Source organism: Aquila chrysaetos, chromosome 6 (genome assembly GCF_900496995.4).
Source record: "Aquila chrysaetos chrysaetos chromosome 6, bAquChr1.4, whole genome shotgun sequence".
Classification (NCBI taxonomy): domain Eukaryota; kingdom Metazoa; phylum Chordata; class Aves; order Accipitriformes; family Accipitridae; genus Aquila; species Aquila chrysaetos.
Genome location: NC_044009.1, coordinates 27362247 through 27385181, shown reverse-complemented (window position 1 = coordinate 27385181; position 22935 = coordinate 27362247). Strand labels below are relative to the sequence as shown.

General features: G+C 40.0%; 2 protein-coding genes across 9 annotated transcripts in view; one reads left to right on the top strand and one right to left on the bottom strand.

The window, feature by feature from the left end:
* SESTD1 (SEC14 and spectrin domain containing 1) overlaps nucleotides 1-18802 on the bottom strand; it is a 62323-nt gene extending 43521 nt beyond the window's left edge. The window contains exons 1-6 of one of the 6 annotated variants that reach the window (XM_030017925.2): nucleotides 18522-18802; nucleotides 16969-17075; nucleotides 15316-15378; nucleotides 14542-14644; nucleotides 6036-6115; nucleotides 318-426 (exon numbers count right to left, since the gene is read on the bottom strand). In XM_030017925.2, coding sequence (XP_029873785.1) covers nucleotides 318-426; nucleotides 6036-6090 — 164 coding nt within the window. In that variant the 5' untranslated portion in view covers nucleotides 6091-6115; nucleotides 14542-14644; nucleotides 15316-15378; nucleotides 16969-17075; nucleotides 18522-18802. Of the gene's footprint in view, nucleotides 1-317; nucleotides 427-6035; nucleotides 6116-14541; nucleotides 14645-15315; nucleotides 15379-16968; nucleotides 17076-18155; nucleotides 18178-18521 lie in introns of those variants that run through there. The other 5 variants (XM_030017920.2, XM_030017923.2, XM_030017921.2 and 2 more) reach the window with 5 other exon arrangements.
* LOC115342831 (translation initiation factor IF-2-like) lies at nucleotides 17641-20374 on the top strand. 3 transcript variants are annotated; one of them, XM_030017927.1, is made up of 2 exons: nucleotides 17641-17910; nucleotides 19549-20374. In XM_030017927.1, the coding sequence occupies exons 1-2, from the start codon at nucleotides 17646-17648 to the stop codon at nucleotides 19587-19589; spliced, it is 306 nt and encodes a 101-aa protein (XP_029873787.1). In that variant the 5' UTR covers nucleotides 17641-17645; the 3' UTR covers nucleotides 19590-20374. The 3 variants fall into 3 exon arrangements, with proteins under 3 accessions (XP_029873787.1, XP_029873788.1, XP_029873786.1); XM_030017928.1 differs by having other exon boundaries at nucleotides 19264-20374; XM_030017926.1 differs by having other exon boundaries at nucleotides 17641-18091; nucleotides 19264-20374.
* Nucleotides 20375-22935: the final 2561 nt, after the last annotated feature.

The following is a 22935-nucleotide window of genomic DNA, read 5'->3' as shown; positions in this document are numbered from 1 at the left end:
TACATAGTAATTTAAGTGCATTGTCATTAAAAAGAAATTACCAAAGATATCCCAAGAAAGGAGTGAGGAAATACACAAGACAAAAAAAACCCCAAAGCCAGATATACAGAATAAAAGGACATATGCAAGCCTTAGTAGATATCCCTTAGTTTACTGGGATGTATGCTTCCAATTCAGTCAGACAGTATCACAATTTAAACAAATATTTATGTAAAATTCATTAGGTATTGAAAGGCAAATAAAAAGAAAAAACAATAAAAGATCCCTTCTACCACTTGAAAAGAAGGCAGCCCTGAACAGAATGCCTTTAAAATCACCTTGGGATACTTAGAAGGTAGTCTAGTGTGACACTCAGCTCGTCCATACTCGTCTGTTCAAGGCATAATGGAATTGTCAGAATGAGGCCACTTCTTCTGTCCTTCCCTCCTATTTCAGGGGGAAAAAGTCATTAGAAAGGTAATGTGATGGCTTTAACGTAAAAGAAATACTTTGCAGTTACGTGGTCTCAATATACATCATAAAAGTAATCTTTAAAGTTGTTGTGAAAATCACAACTGACATTTCACCTCTCAGCTGTGAGGATTCATTCACCACATTGATATTTTAAGGCATCACCAAGGCTTCAGAGCCTAGACCACATCTGTAGCTGTCAAAGCCTTTCATCTAGTACTTTCAACATAAACAACACAAATCAATTTTTCTAGAAGCATTATTTTTGCATATCTAGATTACATTGTTAAAAAGTATATTCTAGACCTTCTACACTATCAGTCTGTCAGAAACCTGGTAAGCTTCCAAGGTGAGCATGTACCCAGCAGCTCCAACTGGAACACACCACCTCCTAGAAACATACGGTACACAAAGGAGGATCTTGTACCACACAGGCTGCCCATGGCACATACTCGAAATTGGTAGTTCATTCATCAAACATGTAAGATTTCCAGACCTACTTACAAACATGTAACAGTCACTTCACAATTAAGATAAATATTTCCAACCAGTTGCTTTAATCTTCATATGTGTTTTCAAACCTTTCTGGTAAAAGTTATACAAACAGTATCAGCAACAAAAATATTGAAAGAGCTGGCCTCACATTTAAATGTCCATTATGAGATCCAGTAAAATCAAGTGTTAGGTGATGCTGATGTGCTGCATTTAAGTAGGCTGTGTTCTACAGCTGTGGTTTGGATTGTTTTGGTTTTGACTACACAAACTCAAGAAAGCCTCTGGAAAGGTACAATTTTAAAAAAAGTGGATCTTAAGAGAAAGCTGAAATTTTCTCTTCTGGTCTTTCTGCTAAATGATTGACTTTTGAGTCACACAGGTGTGAACCAGTAACCAAAATGGATTTGGAGTAGGTTCTTACTCAATGCTTAAATTGGAGCTGAAGCCAATCCATTGAATACAACAAGATCCCATGAAAAATAAATACGGACATAGCTCCCTGAAAGGGCCAATCAGCAAGTGCTGTAGAGTGAAGGAAATCAGGTGTGCAGTTGACTCTTATCATCACATCTCCAAGTACAAGGGCATCACTGGTGATCTTTTGAAGGCAGAAGGCCTTGAGACCAAAACATTTGCCCCTAAACGGCTATTAACTCATCAGAGAATTAAGTAAAAGCGGCAAAGGTAGCTGTGACAGATCTTTCCACTTAATTTGGAGCAATTCATCTAGTTCACGTATTCACCCTTTTGAGCAAACCACCTTATCTAATTTTTTTTTTCCTCTCTGCCCTTCAATCTTTTAATGTCTATAACCAGCAGAGAGGAGGAAAAAAAAAAAAAAAAAAAAAAAGAGAGATCTTAATTTCAAAACCCAATCAAATATTTTGGTGGGGTTTTTTTGGTGGGGGTGAACAGGAAGGGAAGTATGAGAAGTGGAGAGGGCAATTTGCACGTGAAGTGAAGAACATTAATGAATCCAAACATACTCCAGAAGAATATAGTGCTTGAATTTATAGCTTACTAAACCACAATTTCAGCCATCTTAAAGTTTGGTGGTGAAAGGATTTTTTTAATCCTTGAGTATTTTTTTAAACTAATACCCATCTCTACATCAAACCAGTTTCAAATTTTCCACTACATGGAGTAGCTGAAAGCCTTTTCCATTTTCTTCACTATTATTTTTTAGAATAAGTTTTAATATATTAGCTATTTTATTAAAAAAACAAACTACAGAGCCACTTAAGTACATGTAGGAGGCAGTTACTAAATATTTTTCTCCGTATTTTAGAAAAACTGTACAAAGATAACAATAATCTCAACTTTATTTGGGGTGAAAAAGAAGCGAAGTAAATTTCTGTAACCCGAGAAAGAACATCTTTATTCTCAAATTAAGTGTGTTATTCATGTGGTTAAAGCCATTAAATCATGCTTTTGCTTCATAAAGTCACTTAATATTGGTAGAACTGAAGTTCTAGCTAACCAGAACAACTTTTTACAGAATACTAAGAGCTGTGCAGAAATAAGACAAAGTGCACAAGCACAGCACAGTAATGCTTGCAGATGCATACATATACATGGACATAATTTGTTAAGAATTCCCCCCATCCATTAGAGATTCTGCAAGATAATGGAAAAAACAGTTTACACAACATACGCTGGCATCTTAATAGCAATAGGTTTTTTCCTTGTTTCCAAAGCTGTGCAAACTCCCCAAAGAATATGAAAGATCCACTGATACACACCTACTTTCCACATGTTCATAAAGGATCTACTGCTTTTAAGTGGTCCATTGCAATAGTCGTGTTCCCCTCCCTTTCTCTTTTTTGGGGGAGAACTGTTGCTGGAAAACAGCAATGCACTTTTTAATAACTGTATTTCTAAACAGAAGAATTAAAGAGTAGTGCTATATGAGAAAGGACAAATGGATAGATCCTTTCTGCAGAAACTAAGAGGGAATCACAGTTTAAAGAACAGTTATTTACAGATTGTCCACCCTTCTCTGTTTCTGAATGGCAGAAAGCCTGAAAATTGGAGTGGGGAAAGTGGGAGAAAAAGGAAGAATACCTTAATGCTTTAAAAACTGGACATTTGTTCTCATCTGTACACTTGGAGTGAAAAAAATTTCTCTCCACTTGCTACACTGCTTAGTGAGCACACATTACATCCAACAAATAAGAGGAAAATGGTACATTTGTGGATGTAAAATAATACTTCAGAAGCCATATTGATTCAATGGTAAAGTCTTGTATCTAACACTCCCTCTCCTCCCCTACCCATGAGTGAAGCATTAAAGTTGTTCATTTTAAATGAATATATACGTGGCTGGAGAAGGAAGTGTTTGCGGAAAAACACATTTTCTTCTTGCCTTTATAGCAAGTTAGTCTTACCACAGCTGATTCATAACTGAAGGGACTCGTTCTGTTCAAAGTTACTTCCAGATTCATGAGGCAGACAAACACCAGCCCTCACAAAAGTAATTAACTATTAATAGTAGTTCATGTTTTGCTTTCAGTCTTGAAAGACTCCAGTGTTGAACAGGGTTTAACTAATGAAAGTTTCAAATTGGCACTTGAAGCCCACTCATGCAAGATACTAGACATATAGAAATTCTCGCTTTTCTACCTGGATTTACACAGCGTTTGCTGAACTGACAAAAAAAACCCACAAACCAAACCCCAAAACTATAATCTCTTGACATTTCACAAAAAGACTGCAATAATTATCTAAATTATTCAGTTTCATGACAAGTCATCTTGTGTAACAACTGGCACGTTTTCCCCCCAGCTTGCAAACACTACTACTAGGAAAGATTTGAACATCTGTATTCTGCCTGCACTGTCATTTTTGTGCTGCTTTCTTGCACTGAAGTATATACAGATCAGGTAAACATTCTGTCAACCTGCCATAGCGCAAAAAGACAACAAGGTAGGAGTTATCACAGATTCTTTTCCTTGGTGAAAAAGATGGTCAGTCATTTATGTAAAAGATAACTGGTATATCTTTATCCATCTAAGAATCACATTAACTGGAAACTGTATTTTTAAAGGAAATACTGAAAAGAAACAGATGGGGCTTTAAAGGAATACTACCTAAAGTTACCAGTTAAGAAGTGATGGCTATCATGGATTTAGTCTAACATTTCCCAATACTAACACACTAAACAACAAGAATTATTTAATTAAACAGCAAAGTTGTTCTTTGATCTTGGTTGTATTATTTGTAACTCCTTTCTAAAAATTAACAATTGTATAAATATTTACCACCACCTTCAGAACACAATGTTTAGTGAGGCAAACCCAATCACATTGTCATTTTAGGCGTGGCAAACACCACCTCCTTGTCTTACAAAAAAGCACTACACTCAGACTGAGCCTTTAGGTTTAGAATTAAACCTGAAAAATAAAATGGGGAAATTAACTTGATGTGTGTTGTAACTCAGAAGAAGTGGTGTAATTTATAAACTGAAAACACATTTAAGTTAAGAAAAGCAACTAAAAGCATCACAAAGAAATTTTTTAATTCATTTTGCACCAAAGCGTTCGTTCTGGTTTTTTTTTGCCAAGTCAGTAGCTTGCCTTTTTTTCCCTGCTATTTGTAATGACCTACCAACACAGAAGCTACACAGCCATGGATTCCAAATCTGAGGAGATGCTGCTCCATTAGAAACAACTCTGTTTTGCTTCCAGAAAAAGAAGGCAGGGCTAAGATTATTTATACCAGTTTAACTCAAAAATGACAAAAGACTTCAATGTATCAACACTGGAGAATGTTTTCCTAAAATACAATTTTTCTGATTATTTGTTTTTAATCATTAGTATGTTCTTATTTATGAAACTATATGGAATAAAATTGCTTTAAAGAGACATGATGAACTGATTTCTGAAGAACTGAAGAACGCATAAAAGAACTACTGCAAGAATCGTTACCATTCATTAAAGCATCCATTAATACTACACAATTCCAAAAAGGCCCAACCTACTTAGAAATACGTAGGTTCAAAAAGGTTCCTAGCATTTAAACTGCCACTCAACAAATTACTTTCCACTAAGAACATCTGTATTTCAAAATGGATCAGGCAGCTTTAATAGCAAATTGAAAATGCACTCTAGTTAATGAGAACTTCCCCTTGCGGTGTAATGCTTAACAACCAACATACTATGCATCTGCTATTACTACGGAAGAAATTGCCCACTGTCCCAGGCTTTAATGTAAGTTGAGTTTTGGGGTTTTTTTTGTTTGTTTTTAAACAGGAATAGTTTGATTTGCAATTGCTGGGGACAGTGAGAAAATTCAAAGCAAAACAAGTTCTATTAACAAAAGGAACAGGTTTCACTTCTCAAGTGACTGGAGCAGGCTAAACTAGACTAGATAAACTAAACTAAACCAGAAGCATATTTTATTTATGGCAACACTTGTCAGTTTGTGAAGTTGAGAAGTGTTCTGCAAGTTACCTACCTACCCTAGAGTAGACAAACACCAAGAATTAACTCAGCTATCTATGACAGCAATGAAATCAGCAAGAGAATGTCATTCATCACTTTAAGTATTCCCTTTTGTTTTTCTCTGACATGGGGGAGAAGAGAAAGTTACCTTCAACCCAAGATTCAAGAAGTTTTAATAAATATAACGATAATTCCAGCCTTGCCTGAATTAATTACTTGGCAATAATCAAAATGTTGCAATGCATGGCTAATTCTGCTTCCATCCATTTCTATGTTGGAGAAAAGACAGGGATGAAAAGGAAGGAAAAATTTCCTAAAGAAAATCCTGAAAACATTCCCTCTGCATTTCTAAAACCACATAAAAAACCAGAAAGGATTATTCTTGGATGACTGCTAAATCATCATTCTTTTATATATGGACGGAAACTTCATTACATCGACTTTGTGGGTTGAGTTACAGGCTACAGTATGCCAACAGCAATAGCTTGGCTACTAGATTAAAAGTTTCAGAGATCCTTCTGAAATATGACAAACCGCTAACCAACGATAAATTTCTGTTAAATACATCCAGCAAATACAAATAACCAACCTAAAAATCCCATCCAAATTATGCAGGGAGGAACCAACTGAGGAAAACAGAAACCATACCTGAAAGAAAAGCCAATTTTTTCTTCAGAATGGGTAATATTACTGAAGCTTCCATTCTACTTCAGATAATTTTCACAGCTCTGAAACACAAGAATTTAAAGTTGTCAAGCATGGGAAATCAATTATAACGTTTTACTAGAATGAGCACTGGACAAAACACTTTTGTACTCTTCTGAAGGAAGCACAGAACACTAAGCAAAATGCAAAGTATTGTAAAAACTGAAGAAAAAACATTATCATATGCACTTTTCCATGTAACTCTTAATTAAAGATTTATTCCTCCTCATTGTGGGGAAAAAAAAAAAAAAGAAAGAAAATCAAAGCAGAATCTCAACCAAAGACACTGAGATAATTTATATAAAAGTCTTATTTCCCAACCTCATTAAACTACAATTAATTTACAGGTAGATCATTTGTTTGCTTGGTCATTCAGACATAAAGTAAGTGTAAGTAAAATTACACTTTTGCATAGTCTGTCTCACATTACCAGGAATATAATAATTACTTAAATAGATTATTCTGCATTTATGTCAGGACACTCCCATTACCCTACCACCAGCAGGTCTTCAATTAAAGAAAAACATCCAACAGCCAGAATAAGTATGTCTAACCTACAGCTGGAAATGTTTCTGCTCCTTTTGTCTCCAAATCCCTTCTTACCCTCATCCCATTTTTACTGCATTATGAACTGCAATTCACTGTGATTAGGCTTCTGTATTTCATTGACAGATCAACAGGATGTTTGAACCACAACCTCCTCTTCCAGCCTACACAAAGTAGCAACTGGCATCTGTGTGTAAGTCTTTCTGAGTTCATACTTGCACAAATCAATCCATATAATAAAATAAGCCTAATTCTGCACAGAAATATGCAATCAAGATAGGCGCCAGTATCCAGTCAAAATAAAAAGCAGATCAAAAAAAAATTTTTTTTTTCTTTAATTCCAGGTACAGGGCTTCAGACAGCAACCTGGAGTTATCTGGATACTTCAGCATTCATGCACACAAACGGAACTTTGGTGATACGGAACTTTTTGGTTTGGTGGGTTGTTTGGTTGCGGTTTTGGTTTGGGTTTTTTTTTGGGGGGGGAGGGGGTAGGGGGGCAGTTAACTGCATCAAAATGAATGATTCAGGAGAAAGAAGAAAAAGAACAGAGAACTCCAAATAGAGCGCCTGAGGTAAAATAGAATAGTTATTCCTTTTCTTGTTAAACAATGAGCTTCACTACAAACAAAAAAAAGCAGAATGATTATTTTAATTATGAAACAGAAATAACATTAACAACTTTTTAATGTCCCTCCCTGTTCCAACGCATAAATGCTTCACAACGTTCATTCCCATCCCTTACCCCAAAATCTCCATATTTAAGTGTCATTTTTGTCAATTATACAAAATACACATTTCCCATATTACAGAAGGAGACAAACAAATTTCAGTTCTTTCAGGAAACTGAGTCCCAAAACAGCTTGCACTGTAAACAATTACTCAAACAAGCATCCTATTAAAGCTGCCTGTATGCTTCAGACAAAAATTTGTAGGTTATTTGTTGCACAAAACTCAAGCATGACTCAGGCAGTCATTTTTGTCTCTCAAACACCATGCTCAAACCACCCTGTGTAAGCTATTTAACTGGCAGTATTCTTTTTTTCTTAAGATGTGGAACACATACCTGGTAATGATTTTTCCCTCTCCTCCCCAAGTTATATTTCAAAATTATTAGAAATGGCCCTTTATTATAATCAATGAAGAAAGCCCAAACCTGGACACACACACACTTCATTATCTTCATACTTTCACACATGAACAAATGTTTGCATCAACTTACTGACTCGAGGGAGCACGTTTCTTTGCTGTTGTAAAAAAACCAGTTTATTTAATATCAAAGCACTGCCTGGCTTTCTGCCACAGTAGTGGTACTGTCCATGGATCAAAATAGTTCTTTTGTTCCGTATTTCCTGGAACCAAAGGAAGCATTCTGTTCATTCAGAGTGGAGGGAGGCGAGTCAGAACAATTAGAACAATTGCCACTCATTTCAAACACCTAGCCTTTGTTCCAGAAACTCCTGAAGGTTTCAATTACCTGTCTTCTGTGAGAGCTTTGATGTGCTCCACCTAAAAGAAAACTCTCACCAAAGCAGGTTATCAGAACATACCAGAAAAAAAATCTTGAGGTTTAAAAATAAGGTTTAACATCCTTCTCTATCTTTAGCACTCCAGAGAATCTCAGGATGAATTTAACTAAATATCTTTTTTTTAATATTGGAAAGTGAAACAATTTCAAGAGACCTGACGTCTACTTTCCACTGGGAGGAATCAAAGGTGTTTTAAGAAGGTACACTGCTAAAAGGCAGATATAAGTATATTTAGACCTACAAATAAAATGTAAAGTCTTTTTAACTTGTTCAGACAAAGACAAAATGCCAGGTTCTTAAACTGGCCAACAAACTCTCAATTTAGAACGAGGAAAGAATGATGTGTTGCTCAATATCATACCATTATTTAGCTGAAAGAAGCAGATCCAGTGTCTATTCGTCAATAAAAAAGGCATTTGGACTCATTAAATAGAAAAAAAACTACAGGAGAAAAACAAGAACATTGAAGAAAACAGATTTCACTTGAGGAAAGTGAAATACTTCAAGAAGCTGCATTTTAACACTTCCAAAACAAAGGACCTAACTTTTATATGCTCAAATTTTACAGATATGAAACAAGTTGAAGAGGTTAAATCTGTTTGCTGAATTTCAGAAACAATCTAGAGTGCTGCATGCCCACCTGCAATCTACTTTGCCAATCAAAATGCCATATGCCAAATTGTGAAACTTTTGTATACAGGAAACGTGTTAAATAAAGGAACTATATTGAAGAACCTCATTGAACTTGTCTAGAATGACCTTGGCTTTCAGGTTTTTAAAATCAATACAGCAATGTTAATCTCCACCAAAGTATTCATTCTTTTGAAGATTTCCACAGAAAAGTGGCAAGACTAAATCCACATAATATTTGTATTTAAAAGCTAAATATTTGAAAGGTGTTCCAGTGAAATAGAAACCTCTTCTGACCCTCCCCAAGCAGAAATCAATACTACTTGTGGAGAAAATTCACTTAATTACAAACTTAAATGGAATAGGTATACATTAGGGGAAGGATTGGAGGCTGGGGAGACAGTAAACAAGTAGTAAAAAAAGAAATTTACAGAACAGAAAAATGCAAACAGTAATTCAGGCTGCACTCCAATGTGAAATCAGATCATGACTTGGTAAGCTGCATCTCCCCTATCATTTCTAGGCTCTGGAAAGACTGCAAATTACATTGTTTTACTCACAGTTTAAAATTCTAGAATTTCTTTCAAAAAAACAACAAAACCCCACAAAACTCACACACAATAAAAACTACGTGTAATTCAGCACAGAAGTTGTAATTTCTGATGAAGAGTATCACATGCATTTTCTGCTGCATACCTTCAGTCTCATCTAATAAAAGAAATTAAATAAGAACCAATGTCCAGACACTGTTTAAAACCATTTTAAAAGTCTATTAAAGAGAGAGGGCAGAGGGAGAAGTTGACAGACTCGCATTAACTACAGGACTGGAAGATGCCCTGAAGATGTTAGAGAGAAGCTGCCCTGCAAGTAAACAAGTGTTTTCTTTCTAAGCAACCCAGTGGCAACCAGTGATCAAAAACATTAACAATCAAAACGAATTCAGGCTCAGGGAGAATTAATATAAACATGTTTACTCAAATTGGTTAGACCTGAAACATTTAATACTCTCAGTACATGGTGCAAGGCCTTTAAATGGGTTAGTCTGTTCACAAGTACCCATTGCAAGTTTCAAAGAACAAGTACTTTCTTCATTCCCTCATCATGTATCAAGCAAGAGAGTGTAGCTGGTCTGTTAAGAACAAGACTAAGTCAGGAAAAAAAAATAATCTGGTTTCTATTCCTTGTTTTGCTATGAAATATACATACAGCTTTCAGCAAGTCATTTATCCCTTTTAGTCTTCATTCAGTGCCTCCATCTAATTCCCTTTTTACAAGAGTATTGTGATGTTTAATTCATTAATGTTTTTGAAGACTTAGAAGGAACTCCACAGATCTGCCTATAAATAACCAAGCAGCAGATGGGCAGCTACATTCAAAACTGTAGCAGCTTGCAAGTCCAGGCACAAACAATAGCACAAATAACAATAGATATTCTGAAGTACCACAAAAAAAAAAAAAAGCCTCACTCATATAGAATGAAATTTTTTTTCTTTGAAAGTCAACCTCTGAATTGCAGACCTTAAAAATTAACAGCTCCGTTACCTGAAGCTAGCATGCGAGTTTTTTCAGATGCTAACTTCAACCCACAAAGCATTACCCCAAGCTTTCCCTGGATCAGCTTAAAAAAAAAATAAAAAAATAGTTCATCTGCCTGACACAGAAATAAAATCCATGTGCAAGAGACAGAGAAGAAGCTGAATATGACAATTATCTATGTAGATTATTATTTCACCTTCCTTTAAAGCTACATTAAAGGATGTCATCTCTCCCAAGCTAAGTGGCACAAAGACTGAGAGAACACAAAGGTGTCTCCAGGGCTGATACCCCAGGGTAATTCGAGAAGCACATCAAACCTGCCCAAAAAGTAGAAAAATGCTGTAAACATTCATTAGTTAATGCTGCCTTCAATTAAAGAGCACATGGAATTGGGTTACTCAGCTGGACAGTTTCAAAATAACAGTAAAACCTGACAGATGAACATCAGCTTAGGTACTTAAATGCAGTGTTTTCTTTTTACTCTAAGAGCAGCGGTAATGAATTTAACATTAGAGCCCTTTAAAACCTCATGAAAAAAGGTAACTCCACATATTTAGCGAATATCAAATCAGGTTTTTTGCTTTTTCAACCATTTTGTTCTTTTTATTTTTTATTTTCTTTTTGACTATCTGTAAAATCTATCCATAAAAAAGGGCATACTGAAGTTTTATATTATGCCTGATTTTCAAGTTGAACACAAGGAAAATATTCCTGATCTTCTATAACCTGTTCATTCACACTAAAGGATTAAGAAAATAAAAACCATAGACTCAGTAGATTTCATCAGTGTGTAAGCTTGTTTAATTTTAAAGCAAAAGGCAACCATACAATCTCAGTTCCATTACACATACAGAGTTAGTACTCTTAACGCAGCAACTTGTGACAGCAGATGAATGGACAGATTGAAAACGTTCTCTATTTTTGGTTAAACCCAGGGTTAACAGTTTGCTAGGCCATGATCCAAAAGCACGTTGTCACAGCCATACCAAATTTAAGCTTGGAAAAACTCCATTCCTTCTGCCCCGCTTTCACCTGGAGGCTCAAGTCTTACCTTGTACACTTTGTCTTCTAACTATAGCTAATAATAAAATTTAGAAGAGCTGTCAGTTAACTACTTCCTCTATTTAACCCATCTTCCATATTCGTTTCCCACCCATTTTCACCCCCTCAACATTCTGTGAAAAGTGAAATAAAAGATGAGTGGCAAAAAGAAGTGATGAACAATATAAGGAACAGTGAACCAGCAAATTGAGAACAAGTGAGTAAAAGAGGTTATGCCATCCAAGAAGAAAAGACATTGTGCTCGTAAGTTTTAACTTTTATCTCAGTCGACTATTCATTTCACAGAATGGTAGGGCTTTTCCTCAGACTTAGAGCAAGTGTCAGAGGGAAAGAAAAGAAGGAAGAGTACTGAGCACAGAAACAATAACACTAAGGATGCACAATAACATCTGCATGTACAGCTGTGAAACACAATACTGACACCTCAGTCTTTTCATACAAGAAGGGCAAGCACAGGATACTGTGCAGCAATTAGCACTCCCTCAAAGAATAGCACTTCTTTGGATTCTAAGTCAACATCCACAGACAGCAGTCTTGCTCCAACCTGAAGGAACACATGCAGAAGTTCGTAATGACGCTACAACACATGACATACAAAATGATAGCTTGCTAGAGTTTTCTACCTTTTCCAGCCTCAGGCCAAGCCAAACACATACGGCATACATTAAATTACAGCAGTTTTCAGGCTTCTTTAATCTAGAATAGTCAAGAAAATAAGTCACAGGCTTTAGATGCATCTTCACATTTCCTTTTCTGCCACATTTAGAGAGAGATCCCATGTTTACCTTCCTGCTGAACCCTACAGCTTGCCCTTGTAGGATGTTACCACAGGCAACAGAAGACAATGATCTACGTTACACCCTCCCTTGCAATAGGCAACCAAAACAGCAGAAGTTTCAGTCATCTGGTATAGCCCCAACTCACTTCACAGCATCAAGCGACCACAGAATACGCAAAATGATGCAATTTGGGAGGTTGCTTCTTCCACCACTTTCTACATAGCAACAGATCAACTGAAATGCTATGTTCAAAGCATAGCATAGACATTTTCTCTTCTTCATCACACTTCCCTAAGACCCATAAAAAAATAAATCTCAGGTTCAGCTCTTAAAATTTTACTTAGAGATCATGTGGAAATAAGACAGAAATCACACAGACTGTAAATTCTCCCACAGAAATAGTTTTTGAGTCACAGGTTGGTGGGAAGAAAAATAATCAATGAAGAGCAAAATAAAATTACATACTCCTCTTCTAGCTCCCTCTACTAAAAAAAAAAAGAAAACAAAAAAAACACCAAACCACCAAACAAAAAGAAAAACAAGTCATAAAAGCTTGCAAGAATGAGCTGGGGGAAACGAGTACCTTACCACCAGTTCTTTAAGGAACTGTCCAAAACCAGTTTGTGATGAAAGATGACAGAGAGCTCTTATGCCTCCAGTACTTCATAAAACTAAGACAGTGGGAGGAATGACATTGGACAATTCTGGCTGTAAGGAGCCAAGTCAAAAGACAAAGTCAAAAGACAAACAGCTGCACTGATAAGTCCAACTGTTGGCAGTGTGGAGCAAATAAAAACAAAACAAAACAAAAAAAACTTTCCTCTGGGGTGCAAGATTAGAACTTCTTGTTCCTTTTATAACATTTATATAAGAAAACAATCTACAACTCCATAACAATACACATACTTGGCATTGGTTAAAAGTGCATGTGGCTCAGGCCCTCAGGAATCACATCTTAGCTCAGTATAGTGACAATACAACTGAACCGAAGCAAAAAGAAATGCTCTTCTAAACCCAAAGCCATCTAGAGCGGCTGGGGGTATGAAAGGCCAAGGGACTGTTTGAAAGGAAGAGTAGGGTGGGGTGTGTAGACCTAAGTGTAGGACACACAAAAGCAGTCATCTTTTTTAGGTGGAGAAAACTGACCCAAAACAAGAAGAAAACAAAATGAGAGGCTAATAAAAAGACTGTTTACGAATCTCTAAAACTTTGGGTTTGATACCTGACCAAAAAGTTCCCAGCTCAAGAATAAGATTTTGTGTGGACCTTGAAACGTGCTGAACAATTTCCTCTGTATTTAAAAAAAAAAAAAAAAAATTTATGGTAGTGGCTTCCCCCCCTCACTGCACAACACCCAAGGTAGACACAATGAGGATAATAATAAAAATCCCTTCATAAGGAATAAATAAGTAGTTTGAGACCTTTGCTAATCTTAACCAAACACAAAAGTAGAAGAGATTGAAATATGCCAGCTCTGGTACATAAATACCTTGTTCATTCACATTTTTAAGTTTCAAAATATTTCAGAATTACATGAATTCATTGCTATACAAAATAAAAATAATTATCTATGGTGCCCTTTAATTACTGTGTGCAAGAGAAATAAATCTTTCCTTAACTTGCACAGATGTCTTCAGTTTTTGTACTCATGTTAAAAACTATGAACATTTCAGCTGCAAACCACAAATTAAATTGGCCACAGCAACCACCTGCAGAAACCACAGCACCTCTCCCTCTCTCCCACTCCCTCAAAATAAAACATGTAGCATTCCACTATCATAAGCAAATAAATGGTCACATGCTTCAGAGAATATAAAATCAAGCTCTCAACTGCTACCTGGAGCATCTTGCATAGATGTAACACTCATACATTTTCCACTGATACTACTTTCTAGGGCCAAATTAGAATGTAACATGAAAGAACTAGCAAACACTATGCTAGCAAAGAGAAAATAAGACAACCGTATTGAGAGTATACTGAAGCTGCTTTTACCAACACAAAAAAGTAGATAAGCCATGGCACCTTTCGTCTACATACTATGTGTCCAGCCTGACCCTCTTCCTCAAGAAGGGCTATTTATTTTCTCAGGTTCAGTCATATGTATCTTTTAGTGACCAAAACATCAAGTGAACATCAAATCCATTTATTTATCTTGCTCTTCTGACACCTTTTTTTTTTTTTTTTTTTTTTTTTTTGGGGGCCTTACTTGGTCTGGTCAACATTTATCCTTCATGATATCTCTCCAAGAACACATCTCAAATTCAACTCTGCCAACACCACAGGAGTTTAGCTTGGCTCTGAATTCTCACATGCATAATGCATCTATCTCCCTTGAATCATTGATTCTGTGAAGCCCTAAGTCATACCTTCATCTCCTCTTAACTATTGTAATTTCCTTCTTAATGGGTTCTTTACATCCCAGCGTTCCAAACTTCAGCTTGTCCAAAATGCAGCAGCTCATCTTCTTACCTAGAAACAGGAAAACAACACTCCATATTGATTTTCACTTGCTTCCTTGTCGAGTTTAGAGTCTGCTGTAAGGATATCCTCACTTCAAAAATCTCTCACTCATTTTGTCTAAAGAGTAAAAAGCTTTGCTAGTGCATTTTTCTATTTGCTCACTCAAGGTGCTCAAGTCTCTCATTTCTCTTCTGCGCACAAGCTTATCAACCCCATCAGAGCAGCAACAATCTACCTCAATACTTTTAAAACTTCTTTCCTTACTCACCCACAACCACAGCTCCCTCTTAGTATTAGAATTCACGTATCTCCAGTCTTACACTTAAACACCCTCCAATACATTTGCAAACACTGCTCTGAGGCACTAACACTACGTGAGACACTAACACAAGCTGCACTATTTTATAGTACATAAGCCAAACTACGTTAACATAACTTTAGTAACAGAAGCTTTAGTTATGTTATAGCGCCTTTTAAAGATTTTTGAAAGTCACGAGACAAAAACAAAGTAGGTAAGTTAAAGAAGGCTTGAGTTACAGACTAAATAAGTTTGTGCAAAACCAGTTGCCAAGATACTGTCCTCTGCAGTGTATTCATCAGTGTTAAAGCTTCATAAGAACCAAATATATTGCATGAAAATTTTAAAGATGTTATTTTTGGAAGAGATTGATCTTACTTACCATTGGTACTGGAATGCAACACTGTCCGCTAGGGATACAAGTTTGAGCTCCGGATCTCAGATTCTGCAAATTTAAATGAAAGAAGTATTGACCATATTTTTAGATGTTAATACTCAATCTAAAACTTTTATTTCCTTGGAGGCTGAAAACAAGGGTTTATTACAAAGCTACATGATAGGGGAGTCAACATTTCCATTATATATTCACAAATACTTGTAAGCGAGGCATTTGAGTTGAGTGGGACAGCAGGAATCCCTGATTTTCTACCAAAACATATGGTAGACATCAACATTGTTTATAATTAGCAGGCAATGCTCCTGAGGCAGCACCGGAAGCAGTGGGAAAGTAACAAGAACCAGAATCCTTGTAGTATGCTTTCAGTCAGAGGTAATCTACACAGAGTTTTAGGCAAAATTGAAAACAGAACAGCGCTAGCGGTTTTTTTTTTTTTGCGAACTGAGGAAGAATGTATTCCTAGAAACTAAGTTAATCACTGCTATAAAATTTAAAAAGGCAAATTATAACTTGAATTAAAAAATTTAGTTAGTCCCTATTTGTATTAGAAGATGCCGAATTAAGAGATAAGCAAACATAAAACCTCAGCAAATGCTTTAAGACTTGCATGGAACCTTGTAACTAATCAAATTCCATCCACCAACGAAACCCCAAAACTCAAAATTAGTGTATATTGCATTACAGGCAAAGCCAAGATGCTAAACACATTTCACAGGTTTTATAGTTACTCAGATGCAGTAATCTCTCTCACAAGTTTTAAATAAAAAAACAAACAAACAAACAACAAAACACAACAACAACAAAAAACCCAACTTATATTACTGGAAGTTTTCTAGTCAGAAAAATAAACTAGTGATCAGGAACAAGAATATCAATAGCAAGTGCTCAAGATAGCTTGAACAGAGACATGGCGGAAATCCTGCATAATCATTTCTTACCCCTACAAGACCCTATGCTAGGCTTTGTCTACTTTATCAGAAGCTACCTATGGGTGTTCTATATTTCCCCAACCACTCATAGTCACTGGGGAATACAGGTGTTCCTCTTCATTCTCTATCCCTAAGGACTCTTGACAGTTATGTAGCATTGTATTGAAGTTCACCACCAACATATCTAGTCTCTTCCAAAAGTACCTCCAGTTCCCCTCCCTGCTACCACTCCCAAGCAGCAGCCAATTGAAACTGAGCTGAAATTCACCCGACTCCTTTATTCTGCTGCTGGAAAATAACAAAACTATGTACATTTCCCCTGTTTACATAAGCTTTACTGAGAAATGTCATTCCACAGCCAATTTCGAATTATAGCTTATAACTCCAGGAGATGTCATGGCACTGTTTCTTGTATGAAATTTAAATATACACACATTTTCTTAACTCTTGTTTCTAGGAAAAATGCCATTACAGATCATCTAAACTGCAAACAAAATATCATCTATTAGCATGCTACTTTAGGAAAAAAGTTGGCTGATGTGATTTTACAGGATTCTTCAAGCAGCAATCTCTGATGTAAAGAATTTTGCAAAATCCTAAAATCCATCACTAAAGTACACTGTAATTACTCCTAGTTTGGGGGGGGGGGGGGGCAGTGAGGCAGGGTTTTTTCCCCCCCCGACAGAGCAAAGCATTATCAGCACCTTACCAGCAAGCAGCAGACCTCTCTGACCAAACTTCATTTCTATTCTGTAGTCCACCTTCCCCCTTTTCTCCTCCTTAAGTTTCTGCTTGGTATAGACAATGGGACTAGGACTATAAAAACACACATTCAGAAAGATGAGAACTCTTAGTAGCACGTAAGTTCATCACCACCACTGTTCCTATAATGTAGTAACATTATTCACTATTTACTATACACTGAATCTTAGCAGACAATGTCACAGAATGAGGAAAGGGGGGAAAAAACCCCCCAGTAGTTCCTCAACACAGTGAATTTTAATGTGTGAACAAAGTCAACATCCAGTCGTTGGGACAACGTAGCCACTCCAATACCAAAAATGCAGAAGGGCAGTATTTCCTTTGGGATGAAGAAAGATGAAAGAACAACTGACAACAGCATCTACTAATGCCCATCCATGTAAGCCTTACCAATTTTGCCCGTTAAAAAAAAAACCAAACCAAAACCAACACAAAACCCCAAAAAACAAAGAACCCTTCTCCATTAATCGTCTCCACCCTTGCTTCCATACACTCGTAAAATCCTTTAAGAAAAAGGGTGCTTTAGAGCATCTCCTTCCTACAACTGCCTGGCTAAAAAAGCTCTGTGTAAGGGGCAGCAAGGGACGCTACAGTTATGGGGGGGAGAGGCAAAATGGCTAGACAATGGACCTGTCAAAAGCCAAAGAAATGGCAACCGTGGCTCTGAGCAACCACTGCTTCAGCAGTGAATCAGCTTCCCGACCGGGCAGCGCTTCCAGACACGCTGCCAGGACCGCCCGACGCCGAGGCAGCCACACGGCCGTGACTCGTCCCCACCAGCCCGCCGCCGCGCTGACCAGCGGCGACGCGCCGGGAAAATCCCCCCGCCACGCCGAGCGCGCCGGCGAGCCGGGAAGCCTGCTCCCCGTCCCGCCGCCGCCTCCCTCCGGTGAGCTCTCCCTTGCCCGAAGCGCCCTCCTTCCTCCCCGAGCCTGCCGTGACACCCGCGGGGCGGCCGCGGCGGGGCCCGGCGGGAGGGGGCCGCCGCCCTCCCGCGCCCGCCGCCCGCACAAAGGCAGGCCCCGCCGGCGGCGGCGGCCACTCGGGAGCTCCCCCACCGCCGCGGCCACGTATGTAGCGGCGGCACGAACAATACCCAAACCTGTTGCGCGGGTTTCCCTGGGCTGTACGGACCTGCTGTGCCCCCGGCCCCCCACAAAGGGGCAGGGAAAAGGAGGCGGGGGGGGGGGAGCTCCGCAGCCAGTGGCCAGGTACCCCGTTAGCCCTCCCGCCGCCTGCCGCGGGGAGGCGGAGGCGGCGCCGGCCAGGGAGGCCGGGCGCGGGAGGGCTGCCCTGCCGCAAGGCCGGGCCACCGCCGCCCCCGGGAGGGCCGACAGCCAGCCGCCGCCCGACGGAGCGCGGCGCGCCGCGGCTCCGACGCCACCGCCCGGGGAACAAAGCGCGGCCGAGCCGCGGGGCCTGCGCCGCGCCCGGGGCCGCCGGGCCACCCCTCGGCGGGGCTGGGGCGAGGGAAGAGCCCCTCCGGACGCGGCTACTCACCCGGCTGCGGTGCTGCGGCTGCCCGGGGCTGGGAGGACGCCGGCGGTAGGGCGGGCGGGCGGACGCGGGGCGGAGCCGGGACCCGCCCGCTCCGGCCAGGCTGCGGCGGCTGCCCTCAGCCGCCTCGTACCGCCTCGCTGGCCCGGCGGCGGTTCCCCGGGGACGGGGGCGGCTCCGACCCCTCCCCCGTCGGCAAGGAGACGGCGAGCACCGGGGCGCTGCCGCGCCCGCCTCCGCTCCGCCGCCCTCGCTTCAGCAGCCCGCCCCCCGCCCGCGGGGCGCGGAGCCGCGGTACCGCCCGCCCCTCCCGCGGAGCCGCCGCGGCAGCTGCGCGGGACCCGGCCCGACCGAGAGACGGCGGCGCGAAGCCCCACCCCGCCGGGAGACAATGCGCCGCCGCCGCCCCGCTAGGGGGTGCCGAGCGCTGCGCCCCGCAGGCCTCGGCCTCGGCCCCGCCCGGCCCCGGCCTCCTGTCAGGAGCTGGGGGGCCATTGCGAATATCCCGCGTAGCGCGGACCGGCTGCGGGCTTTTTAGCGCTAGCAGGCCCGTTAAGGTAACAGTAGTCGCGCTCTGCTCTTTGGAGGTACACGTGCGTGAGTGCGTGTTGAACGCAAGTCAGATGGATCACGGGTGAAAACCGGTCGCGGACAGTGCCTCGGGCAGATGTCGGCTTCCACCTGCGGCCCGTTGCCATCCGTGTTTCGGTAATCGCAGCCCCAATGCGTATTTTGTTTCCCCCAGATTGCAGCTAGTAACCTATCGTCTGTCCAGGCTCCTGGGCAAACATCCTGAAACCCTTGTCACGCCAAGACTAAAGTCACACGAGCAAAAATGTGGAAAGAAATGCTGTGAAGACAGCCAGCCAGGACACTTGTCTCGCCTTCAGTCTAACTGCCCTAGGTCAAGTTGCTGTCAGGCTTAAATCTGCTGAACACATAATTTTTAGGCTACATCATGGCTCTTAGAAAAAAAAATTGGCTTCTGCAAGCTCTATCGTAACAGTAACTTTGCTCTCCTTGCTTGCAGAGCGACTGAATATCATTTACTGTATCTTATTCCACCTGTGAAAACTGCCTCACACAGGCTGCAACTGCTTGGTTTCTCCCCTCAAAACACAGTTTGCAAAACTGCCACTGTTTGTCCCCTTTCTTGGTGGCTGCCAGTCAACGTCTGCTGCAGCAATCGCCCTCAGCGTCACCATCACAGCACGCCTGTGACACTGACCTCATCCCTGGCCGCTGCTGACTCAGGAAGCAGTCCCTCTCTCAGCAACACAACCCGTTGGCCATCCAAGAGCTAAAGATAAAGAACTGTCATTAAAATTTTCAGAGGAGGCCTATCAGGCAAAGCCTGTCAGCGTCAAGAACGTGCCTTCTCTGTCAGGTCTTTCTTTCCTGGAAGAATACCTAAAACGGCAGCAGCAAAAGAAGAGGAAGAGAAAAAAAAACTTCCCTAACAACCTGTAGAGATAAACAGAGATGAGTGAGCTTCATCAGCTACCCACTAAAAGTAAGTGCTGTAGAGTACCATATAAATTATTTCGTACTTTATTAAAAGAGAAAAATTTTAACAATATTTTAAGTGTGTGCAGTAATGGTTTAAGAATGCACCAGATACAACTTTTGGGTCACTTTTCTACATTTATGCTTATTTATTGCATACTTGTGGTCAGAAGGTAAAACAATAGAAAGCAGCTTTCTGCTATTCATCAGCATTTACTTAAGATCCCACAGGCTGTATCTTTGTAATCTCTGACTGTAGGACAAATAGTATTTCAGAACACCAGATAAGTGATCTGATGTCCAGCACCAATGTCCAGCACAAGTGAAAACTCAGTGGAAGTCACCGACACATATATTTTTCATCTTTAAAAGGAGCCAAAGTAAAATCAACAAAGGGAAAACTACACCTGACAGCCATATTGAGTTTTTCTTTGTTATTTCACACTTCTAAAAGCCTCCGGAGTTCAGACATTACATTCTGTGTACCATTCCTATCACATAGCCTACACAATAAATGAAAGTACATCTACTTATGACAAGACGGTGCACTTTTGGTGCTTTTGATTTGGCTTGTGGATCTCAAACTCTCCAATACGCACGAACTAAAATTCAATACGCATCCTACTAAAATTTCTCATAGTTACTTTTGAGAAAAGAGAAAAGAAATTTAGGCCAAAATGACATAGACCCAACTTCTCCTCCGTTTTCCTCGTCACAACTGGAATCTCTTCTCAATGACTGAACAAGGCTGCTCCTCCTGCAGAGAGGAGGGGCAGAAGTGTTGCAGCGGCTTCCAGTGCTCTGAGACAAGAGCAACCCAAAAGTCACTCTCGCTTGTCCTCTGGCTGAAGCTATGCTAGTTTGAGCATCAAGATGTTGTAACAGCTTTTCTGACTTTCCTTTTCCATGTATACTCTGCTGAGTGATTTGCCAGGACAGAATCTGAGGTGATTAATTTTTTTTAAGGTCATACAGGCAGTTCAGAGTTGTAGTTAATTGCCTTTGCCATGCAAACTGCCAGTAGGAAGAAACCACAGTACATTTTTGTATCAAGGATCCATTTGATTAAAATGGGCCTTAATATATGCTATTATTCTCCAGCAGCCATGCCAGATTTACTCAAATGTGAATCAAAGTAAATAGGCTGAAAACATCCTGAGCTTTGGGCACTGTGCTGCATGCCAGCAGAACAGAGCCTTTGTTACAGGCAGAGCAGTGCTCTCACAATAGCGGTACTGCTTCCAGCTTCAGTTGCTGCACTTCCAGAAAAATCAGCCTTCAAAGAAAAACAAGCCAAACCCACACACGCTTCTGGTGGACACCAGCTCATCAACATGACACTGGTCCCAGGTGCCATCAGGTATGACAGTGGCCATCCTGTGCAGCACCACATGGACCCGCTACGCACCTTCGCTCTTGCTCCACTTGCACTGGGCGCAGGGAGATGCTGCCGGGCACAGCCTTGCACCGGGCAGGCTGGAACCCTCCACCTGGAGTGATGTACTCTGCTGCCTTGTTTGTTATTTGCTTCCACATCTCTGTGTAACCGATAGACAATTGTTTTTACCTGTAGCACAAAAATGAATGCGAGTAGTTAAATTAGTGTAAGCTAGCACTATCCAGCGTAAGTGGCTAGAGATTTAACTTGCAGACCACTGCAATTCATAAATGGTATGTACTATAAATAAGCAAATAACTATATACAGTGGGATTAGTGTAGGCTGGCAGCAATGAATTGTAAATAAAAACTGGAGAATGTTTTTGTATGTGGAGCTTTATGATCACAACAAGATGGTATCATCGTATTGACATGTAAGCAGCAGAGACATCTACTACTTTAAAGCCCTATGTATTTGTCATACAGCCAGATTCATGTTGGCAAAACAGTGGGAAAAGTCCCTTCTGTGTTGATAAACAGTATCAGGTTTGGGAAGTGGAAGTGCCAGAAAAATAAAAGCACTCAGTGCACACTCAAAACATCACAGAAACAAACAAAAGATCTGCTACAGTCCTCAGTATGTGAACTACCATTCACTGGCTTCTGAAGGTAGCCACATTTACCTGCTATTAGCATAAAAATTTGAAATATCCTTTTAAACACAAATACTAATTTTTCATCCTGAACTGAGGAGTGATTGTTTCTTCTGAAACAATTAGAAACAAAGCCTTAAATTGTGCTCTTAATAGAATCTGAAAGTCGAGTCCCAAAAAGCCCAAACCCACGAGACTGCGTTTACTGATTAGCACAAGCTGAAAGCCTGGCACTCTGCAGAGGCAGCGCCTAGCAGGTTTTGAAGGATCTATGTTTTATTACATTCATACTTATCAAAGGGTGTATAAAACAATCTTTTAAATAGCTATCTCATGTTGGCAATAATTTTGAAGTTCTTCAGTTAAATTATGAAAAAAAGAAGTCTTTGTTTTATAAAGGTCTTTGCATGAGTGACATGTCTGTAATGAGAGACAGCAGGTCTTTGCATGAGTGACATGTCTGTAATGAGAGACAGCAGTATGAATCTTTGCAAGATTCTGAAGAAACTGGGGGGGGAAGTGTCTTTTTTCCATACGCTTCTTAGTGCCCAGATAGAAACAATAAAGCATACCCTGATCTCACCATATCCTTCCAAGTACTAGAAGCTGTTGGATTGTATGTCCTGCAGCAAACGCTGCAGTGACTTTTATTACTTTGTTTAATTACTTTTTATTTTCTATAAAAATATAATCTTCATAGCTTGTCATTTCCTTCCTACTGAGGAAATAAGGGCTTTCTTGTAAAAAATAAAATAAAATAGAAGCCTAAGGCTGCATTGCCTTAGTAGCTACCTGAGAAATGTTTAATGGGAAGCAAAGCTATCTGTGGTCAGTATCTCACTGTCCAGGTTTCTTAAACACGAACATAGTTTCCTCACAA